Below are 10315 nucleotides of genomic sequence, written 5' to 3' on the forward strand. Positions count from 1 at the left end.
GAATTAAACTATCCTGATTCCTATCAATGTATTTACAATATACAAACCAGTGTTAATCTCTATCATTATTCCATAACACATACAAATATAATGACTGGCGCCAGTTTAACTATTTGTAATATTTAATTGTACATAGCTCATTGCTTTATTTTAATTAAAATATCAAGTTATTTAGGATAATTCTTTCTTCATTCATTTTCTCTGGACGGAATTTATAAATGGGAATTTTTAGTGGACGGACAATGAAAATACGAATTATCACTTTGATTCCATAGTTAACATTTACTATATCATTAACTATACTATTATAACATTACTTAAGAAAACATTACTCAATACTGAATTAAATAAATTAAATAAGCCAAATCAATTATAAACTAATGAAAATCATACTTTCAATAACACGAGATATTCAGGCCTACTGCAGGTAGGCCTGAATCAATTATATCTTCTGTAGGTTCGACACCTTTTGGAAGTTGATAGCTTATTATACTTTTACAGTATAGGTATTTCAATGCAGAACACTCAATCACCAACATATTAAAGATCTACAAAACAGCATTTTTATTTTATTTATTAATGTAATGAATGTAAATCTCATGTCAGGGTCGCTGTAGAGGTCAACTAAAACCCAGTCACTTATTATCCCAAAGGTGTTGAATATTAACAATGTGTCGTCCCACAAGCCACTGGTAGCCACATTGAGTCGCTTCCTTGAACACGATGGACCAGCCGACGTCGTACAAGAGGTAGTCTACGTTGGCTGAATTTTGGACATAAAACTACCTCAAGTACAACATAACAAATCACATCGTTATAATTAAAAGCGAGCACAGTGCGACAAGAAATGATGGATGAATAGGCAAATGGTTTGAATGAAAATGAAAATAATAAAATGAATGATAAAACTTATATCAAAAGTTAGTTATATACCATAAAACCTCGAATTGAAGCCCAATGGGCTTAATCTCGCGAAGAAGCCCATCTCGAATTGAAGCCGCCACCTCTTCAGCTTGAAAAATTAGCCTAGAAAAGGAGCCGAACTCGAAAATGATAGCATAGGCTTCTTTTCGAGATAGTACAGTACATACACTGTACATGAATTTCAAAGAAACAAAATAAATTTAAAACATGCTTCATTTATATAGTAGTTTAGGTGATTTAATGCTGACTAATACACTCCATGATATATATTGATGTTACAGCCCTATTTATTGTTTTATAGTACTAATTCCCAAATTTGACAGCATTCATTTTGAAAAGAATCCCCCCCCCCCTTCACTTTGCAAAAGTGGCTTCGAAAAGAAGCCCATCTCGTAAAGAAGCCCATCCAAATTTCGCAAAAAAAAAAAAAAAAAAAAAAAAAAAAAAAAAGCCCATGGCTTCAATTCCAGGTTTTATGGTACTTTGTTATGACATGACCAGTTAAGACAGATCAGAAATATATGTTGAGTATCAAAAATGAATAAACTACTATGTACGCATGCCAAAAAGGATATTCATACTTATCCTTTAAAAGTTCTTTGTTGTCATCATAGAAAATCCTACTTTGTCAATTTTTGAAAATTTTATACTTTTCTCAAGTGACAGTTAATAAATATCATATAGTTTCATTTGATTTTTTTTTTTACTTTTCGTTTAAGAGTTCTTTGTCGTCAACATAGAAAATTTCTATGTCTTGAGTCAAATTATAAAGATTTAATATTTCTCTCAAATGACAGTTAATTAATAAATCTTACATACATTCATTTGATATACACATTTGAAACATGGGTACTGAATTACTTCACGGACATAAGCGGTAACCCTTTTTACACGTGCAACACATCTCAGAGAATCTTACTTTTTTCTGAATAAATTACATGCACAGTCTCTATGTACACAGCCCACAACCTAACGTTGCAATCGAAAGACAAATGATTAGAGTAAATACCTAGGAACAAAGATTATTATTTGTACGTTTTAGACCACTGAACAAAGCTACAAAGTGCCATTGCGCATTTTGGGAATTCATTAAAGTTTTCAGTCATATTACAGAATATAACTTTTGTAATAAAACATTCTAAATCTCATCGTAAATCGTATAATTAATTTTGTTTGTTTTATATTTGTTCAAATGTTTAGTATATCTTTAAATTAAATATACCATATTTGTGGTTGGTATATGCTCTCATGTAACAAATATTTGTATTTGATTTTGGATGGGTGAATAAATAAAGACACATAATAATATTGTCCGCAGTTGTCAAATTGGACGTTACATGGGGTTATTTCATTATTTATATGACATTTTCATATAAAGCACTGGTAAATGACAGGATTGAGATTGTACAACTGATAGCTAAACATCATTATGAATTCTTTAAATATCCAATAAAAACATACAAAATAATATTAAATATTATTATCATAATTATTAATGCATGATTGTCACAAGCCACGAGTAAATTTGCTTGAAAAAGTTTATCACTAAAATGAAAAATGCATGAAAAACGTTATGAAAATGAATATAATGAATCAAAAGAAAATACTGTATACTATATATAAAAAATGAAAGATGATCTACTCACTTAATGAAATAAACTAATTAATCACCATGAATAAAATGTTTTAATCAAACTAATCAAAAGCGATGACTAAAGATTTTGCCTGATGGAATGGATGGCATGCAGATGACAAAGATGTAGATAATCCAGAAGCTTATTTGATGTCACAGAGCAACGCAACACCTCGCAAGATCCAGTGATCTGGGTTCTGGGTGGTCTTCAGCTCCACCGATGCAATGTACGTCAGGTCGGTTCTAACAGGTTTCTTGTATATCGGACATTCGTACATGCGTGGGTCACGCCCACTTGTACTGTTGATAGCATAAATATGAATGACCGGTAGTGGTTCAAATAGAACCTTTGGTTTAGGCTCGATCAGACGGCATCCACGTCGATCCCAACTGGCGCCCTCTAGGAATAGTCCATAGACGTACACACCTTCGGCTGGCGGCTGAGAAATATCATCTTTGAGGAACCGTGTGACATCATTGTGAAGAATGACACTGTCAAGAGCCCAACCTTTGTGTGCACGAGTTACCTCCTACAAATAAATGTTCAATGGTTAAAATCTTTTTTGTTATGTATGTGCATGTGTGTGAAAAAATAAATTAAACAAACAAACACAATCGTTACTAGCATAAAAAGGTACTCTAATGATTAATAAAACAATGGAATGAGAATGTATTTTATATGTAATTAACTATTAAATTAAGCAGGAAATGCTTAAGATCAAAACTTAAGATGCTCAGCTATTAATTTAGGTTTTGCCACTGGTTATTGGATATTTTGTAGTTTTTGTACTGTATTAAATTGTCTGCAAGGCAATAAAAAACGATTGTTTTGAATGATTGATGATTTGGCTACCTGTCTCATTGCCGTCAAAAAGCCTTGCGGGTTAAAGAACCCTGTCATCCAGAAAGTGTTCGGTCGTCCATCAAAACACCAGGTGTGGAACTGAGCATTCCTCTCCAGTAACTCTGTGAACCAGAAACCCAACGTGGATGACTGCCAAGAGATCTTCAACCACACAGCCGGGATTCTGGCATCGTACATGCAGTCTAAAGCATCACGAAGATTCTACAAGAAAATATGAAAATCTTAGAAGTAAATCTGTTTCTGTCAGTTGCTATTTTTTGTCCTGTTGAATTCCTGAACATCAAATATTTTTTAAAAATCAGGAATGTAGATAAATCAATCTATAAGATTGCAAAAGACAGAAATAATTATAGGCACTAAAAAGATCAGTGTATATTTACCAATTTTCAGTAAGTGAATTGGGGAGTTCATTCAATATTCAATTTGAGAAGGTGCAATCTTAAGAGTCCAGTAATACAGGCTCTCATTAAAGTGTAACAATACTATTGTAACTGTCTATTCGTACCTCGAGGTCGGGGTTTCAATCCTTCTCTGCATTTCGCTTGTGCCCTTGAGCAAAGTCACTTTACCAACATTGCTTCACTCTACCCAGCTGTATCAATGTGTACCAGCAAATTATTAAATAGTAACCTGTGGTGGACTAGAGTCCCACCCAGGGTAAGTTTCAAATTCTCATCTGCTTTACACTACAAAAACTGGGGATAAGCTCCATCCCTATAAGCCCTGTGGCTCAGAAAGGATTCACTTTTATTTATATATGTTCAAATTGAAATAAAAGAACTGATAAATCAAAATACCTCGCTCATGATGATTGTGCCATCGATGGCTAGTTTAAGATCAGTTAGTGTGCTTCGAACAACTGCGATGACCCTCTGCATTCGGTCAATTTCTTGACGAAGGAAGATGTTCATTGGCTGTAGGGCACCCATCTTTTGAAGCCGTTGTTTAACCTGTAAACAAAATTTCGCCAAATGTTCAACTTTTTCAAAAAAATGTTCTTTTATGATACACTTGGGTCGACATTTGTATGTCGATTTTGAAACTATCATTTTATTACCCAAATAACACCCAATTAATTTTGAAATTGCAAAAGGTTAAAATTTACTTCAAATGCTAAGTAATCTTGAGGTAATTTTTCCAGCATGTCATCTGCTAATCTTTGTACAACATCCTCTCTAGTTTCACCACCACCTCCTGAGCTGTCTTTTGGTTGAATGCTTAGGATCGTTCCCAACACATCTTTTGCAGCATTACTTTGGTAACTATTGAGTGAAAAAAAAGATGATAACCATCATGATCGTAGAAATTTTAAAAAGTATTATAATCAATACTGCCAGTAGAATAAGCAAAGAATAAACAGTAGTTATAATAGTAAGGCATCTCAATCAAATCACAATGCAAATTGCAAATGACAATAATGTGTGTCTGTATAAATAATAACAAACAATAGCAGTAGCAACATTTTACTTGGTAAATTACCCACCAGCATGATGGGATTAAGTAAGCGAATTGTGCCAAGGAAAATATTCCCAACATGGAATATCTACATTTTCCTATTAAAGCAACAGTACTGAGGGTAATCAAAAATGTTATAGTGTATTTGTGTGCCTAGCTAAAATTTAAATTTCTTGAAGGAACAGTTCATGTTTTATTCTCTGTATTTTGTCATATTTTGATATGCATCATTGGCTTGGAAGTTACTATTATCATGTTTATACATCTTTGAAAGCTCAAAATAATTCATATTTAAACAATAATAATTACCATGTATTATTACTAGTACATAAATAAATTTTTCATCGGACTTTATCACACTTCAATTAATAGAAACCAATCAGAACTCACGTAATATCAGCATTAGGATGGAGTCCAAAAGCTTCTGGTGTATCTGAAGCAGGTAGAAGCTGGATGAAGTCAAGGTATTGAGCAATTTGAGTTCCCTTTGGTATCGTGTAGCCTTTGTAAAAGTTGAAGCTGTTACTGAACATCTGCTCACTAAACCAGACCTGCGAATAGGAAAATAGTGAGGTACTAAACATGAGGTTCGTACAAAGTGTAAAAATAGCTCTTTAGAAAGTCCGTAACACATAAATTATAAACTCTTGTAGTGTTACATTTGATCACAAAATACTGTAAGACCTGCCACAGGAATAATTATAATTATAATTGTTATTTGGTATTTATATATTGCTCTGTTTTCCTCTGATCATTGTGTCCAAAGAGAATGTGAATCCACACCGCTCCCACTGCACCAAACCACTTCCAAACATAAGCTTCAGATACAACATGACTGCTCTTAAGAAGAGTTGTACCATTTAAAAGCTACATTAAGGTCTACTGAATGTGCTTACCTTTGCAAATGTATTCAGCAAGCGTTTGTCAAAGTCGTCTGTGACACGCCCACCGTATTGGATCTCACCAATCATATATCGCACAGTGCTCCAGGACACTCCCTGTGAAAAAGCATTCAAAAATACATTGCAGAAAGCTTAGAAGTTATAGTCTGTTTTAACAACTTAAAAACTAATATTGAAATTTAAATAGCTCAGTTTCAATATTTAAATTGAACAAACAAGCAATGATGTTGTTAGTCTATGAGTTAAATAGATACTACATTTCAATTGAACATTAGAATAAATGAATACATATCTTTGCAAATTAATAAACAAAAAAATAACATTGTTTCTTATTTCTTTGAACAGAACTTTAAATGTGTCAATTAATTTGTGTATTTCAACAGTTACAATTTTAAAAATCAGTAATAAGAAATTGCTTCATTTTTTATCTGATTAGAAATTAACAGCTTTTATTACATTTTAATAAACAATTCACTGATGGATCCAGGAATTCCAATAGAGGGGTAAGGGTAACACTTTCACAGATGATTACGAAACCTCTGGATGGACTTAAATTTGAATATAATTTTCTTTTCTACATTTTCTTATAACTTTGAAAATTTCACATTATATAATTATTATTATAACATTTAAATAATTATTATCTCTATGAAATAATTTATAATATCCAGTAACCTTCTTAATATCCATATCATCAAGATGGTTCTGTATAAACTGTACAGTTGAGCTGAAATCAGCAGCATTGAACTCATACGGGATATTCCAGCCGAGTGGCCCAAACTTACGACGTTCCTGAAAAGAAATTAAATTAAAATCCTTATAGTCTACACAATTCAAAGATGGATAAAAAGATTTCTAAAAGTGAGTGTAATATCTTGTTATGAAATAAAAACACTGGTGGCTCCTTATAGATTAGACTAGACTAATTTTTGTAGGTGCTTACTTGTACTACAGTGTGGAGGTATGCGGTGGCATAAAGCATTGGTTTCCATTGCGGCATATTTGAGACTTCCAGTTGATCTTGCGTTAATCCAGTGTACGTCCGCTTCAGACCAGGCTTGATACCTTGCGGTGGTTCATTTGTAAACTTGATACACATCTATCAAGAGCGGTGGAAAGGTATAATGAAATCAACTACTAAATATTACAGTATAATAAAGTACAAAATAATGCAAATTACACAAATCAGAAGTGATGTTGGTAGTCAATGAGTTAGAGACCTGGATAAACCAACTTATTGGTTCTGTTGCTAAAAACAGTGCGAATTCGTCTATTTCTCCCCATATGTATTCGCGAAATAGGCTAAATCATTGCTTACATCCCAAACTAACACAATCAAAGTAGATTGTGTTAATTTGTTGAAACAAAAAATGCGTATCAAATTAAGTACTTTTGTATTCTTTATCTCAAAAAATCTGTAACAACAACAGCACATGTTTCCTATTTTTTCCTATTTTTTTTTCCATTACTAACACAATTTACTTTCATTGTGTTACTTTGTGAAGATGTGCTTCTAATAAAAAAATGTTTAAAAAAAAAAAAAAAATGAGCTGAATAAAATTGAACAGAAGGTCAACAAATCAAATATTGAGTGAATACCTGGAGTAAACTGATTGGGAATGAATTATGGACTTCTGTGGTCATCCAGAGACGGTATGTCTCATGCATCGTCTCTGTCTCTATCAAGCTGTCCATCACTTCATCCAGGAAGTCCAACGACAAATGGCAATTCTGCAGTAATACCCAGCCACCCTAAAATAAACAAGAGGACAGAATTGTCATATCATAGTCAAAGGTCATTTACATGTTTTTACATTAAACAATCTAGATTGATCAATTAATATCCATCCATACATCCATCCATCACTTCCATCGATCATAAATTCCAGTTCTACACTTCCACCTCTCCATTCATCACTTCCTCAACATCATTCATCAATCCTCCTAACTATATAACTATCCACCATGTCTTTTTACATCCAGCTATTCCTTCAACTCCAAATAACCTATCTACTATTAAGTTGTGTTAATGATCATTCTAGTCCTTTTTTTTCCGGTCTTTGAGACAACATGCTTAAGTGTCACTGCTGTATCAATCAAACTGTTTCTGCTGCGCCAAGCAACTTCCACAAAAAAGAATGTTTACACAACCACTTCTCCATCCATACATCCATCATTTTTTCTTCCACTCATCAATTGATGCATACAAATACAGTATCTATTATTTACTCAACCACTTATCCATCCATCTACCAACACATTAGGTGCTAGTCCTTTACAGTTCTATACCCGACTGGTCGGGTGAAGTCGAATTAGTGTTTGACATGTTAATGAAGACTTATGACCCATTGAACAACTGAAGGCTGCTTTACAGTGGAACAGGTACTACGTTCAGTGACCTTGCATGTTGGTAATAATACTGTATCAAGAACTCACTTAACAGTCATTGATTGTTCACACAAGAAGGTCACACACTGTGCAAAAAATTCTAAGGGAGATGTACACCTCATGAAATGCATTCAAATCTCTTGCACTTATCAATCCACCATCCATGCACTAATCTACAATCCCTCCACCTATCCATCCAACTGGTGGTAGCCACTGTGTGTGCTGTTGGTCTCCGGGTTAATTTCCATAGCTGCTCTCCTTGTATTTCAGCTGGAGGATTGAAATGCAAGTTAGAATAGTGCACCGTCTTTCCATTGATCCTGTGTGCATTATGGCCCATGTGTACGTTAAAGAATGCAGTACAGTACACTCTTTGGAATAGATTGAGGGATTGTCTCCTAGAAACAAGTGTGATTCGCACCAAAAAACATCCTATCCTATCTTATCCAACCAACATTTCCTTGCTAAGATTTTACTCACATTAGTCATAGAGTTGCTCATCAACCTTCTTGCATGCACTTCTTGTCCTTGACCCATGGAGATGGCACGGCATTCTATTTTCTTTTTCTTGGCCAGTTGTTCAATTCCATTTGTTGGGTCACTACCCATTGACAGGAAGCAAATTAGTGGATTTCGAGGGTCAGACTCTTCCCATGTCTTTTCCAGGTCTAAAATCACACCCTCAGCAAATCGCTCACCAACAGAATCAACTATTTTTTGAGGAAAGTGAAAAATAATTTAAAGAATAAATAATTAAAGAGAAACATTACCCTCTGTTGCAAAGATTTTTATATGCAATTATTACACTATACATCTAAGATGAGTTCACATAAATCAGCGGTGATGTTGACAGTTTATGAGCAAGTAAACTGATATATGCCAATTTCTGTTTTGTAGAACTTACAGTACCTCAAAACCATAGGCCTCTAATATTTGCCTAAATATATATTGATTCACTTAGGTTAGTTTTTATAAATTAGTCAACAAATTAAATTAAACTTCAAATACATGAAAATGGAAAATTTAGCCGGGCCCCAGGGAACCTGTGGCAGGGCACCACCAGTACCGAAATATAATGGACACATTGTACCTTATTCTCATGCAATGGTTAATCGAGGAGCAGAGCGATGCGACTCCAATTAAATGACAAGGTTCTCTTAAAATTACTTTCTACTTACTGATATATTTTCTGGCTTGATTGAGGGTTCTGTCAGGACACCAGGACCGTACCAGAAGGAGCCGATGGAAGACATCCAAGGAGTTCTCATAGCCATCTGGCACAGTTTCTTCCTCTGGTGCTTCCTTGTCAAACCAGTGTTTCCATTGCTTTTCATTGCGGCCAATCTGATTCAGGATGTCTAAGAAGTTTCTCAGCTTGCTCAGCTCAACTAAATTCAACCATGTGATGTCAAGAATCCACTTAGAAGGTTTTGGTGCACAAGCCTTCAAATCAAGAGATGCTCCTCCTGGAAAGAAAACAATGGATAAAATTAGGTCTATCCACCTATTAAAGTATTCCTAATAATAGCCAACACATAAATTAGTAAGAACTGACCTTTGATAAGGGTCATGAACTCTTCATGCTTGATCCGTCCCGCTTGCAGGTCAATTTTTAGGGTCAGCAGCAGTGTGAACATCATCTTGTCCTTCTCATACAGACCACGTGCAGCATACTTGAACACGGTAAACGTCATAAAGTCAATGATGTTTACAATTCGTTTACTTGTGATTGGACTTTTCTGTGAGCTGTTGATATTGATCAGAAATATATAATTTTTATTCTCATCCTGATTTCAGAACAGACAGTTTTTGTAATTTTTGGTGAGTTGAATGGCCGAGCGGTTAGCAGGGACGCCACAAGCTATAGCCATAATATCGGCGCTGGTTCGAACGGCACGCTCGCCTATGGTTCTGGTGGTAGAACAAGTCTTCTCGGATAAGGACTATAAACCGTAGGCCCAGTGTATACAATGGCTCGTGTGCACTATAAAGAACCCAGTACATCCATCGAGACGAGCATGGGATACCCCGGTGTACTGGGACAGACAGCCCCTGTGGTGGACGACGAGAGTTGCTGGTACCAGGTTACCGGGTAGCACAGACACGAAGGGACCCTTAGGGGCGAAGAAAGTCATTGGTCGAGTTCCT

At 34.9% G+C, this 10315-nt stretch overlaps 1 protein-coding gene across 1 annotated transcript; it reads right to left on the reverse strand.

Moving 5' to 3' along the window:
- Positions 1 to 1352: 1352 nt before the first annotated feature.
- LOC117109168 (dynein heavy chain 5, axonemal-like) lies at positions 1353 to 9954 on the reverse strand (the record flags this gene model as incomplete). Its single annotated transcript, XM_033251456.1, has 12 exons — positions 1353 to 3087; positions 3411 to 3623; positions 4220 to 4372; positions 4528 to 4684; positions 5268 to 5428; positions 5774 to 5875; positions 6455 to 6571; positions 6723 to 6878; positions 7379 to 7531; positions 8648 to 8877; positions 9346 to 9633; positions 9723 to 9954. Coding segments are annotated over 12 exons (2349 nt in total), but the record flags the coding sequence as incomplete, so codon positions are not given.
- Between the last annotated feature and the right edge of the window lie 361 nt (positions 9955 to 10315).

Source organism: Anneissia japonica, unplaced genomic scaffold, assembly GCF_011630105.1.
Source record: "Anneissia japonica isolate Jap-2015-1 unplaced genomic scaffold, ASM1163010v1 scaffold3617_len49731_cov120, whole genome shotgun sequence".
NCBI classification, from domain to species: Eukaryota; Metazoa; Echinodermata; class Crinoidea; order Comatulida; family Comatulidae; genus Anneissia; species Anneissia japonica.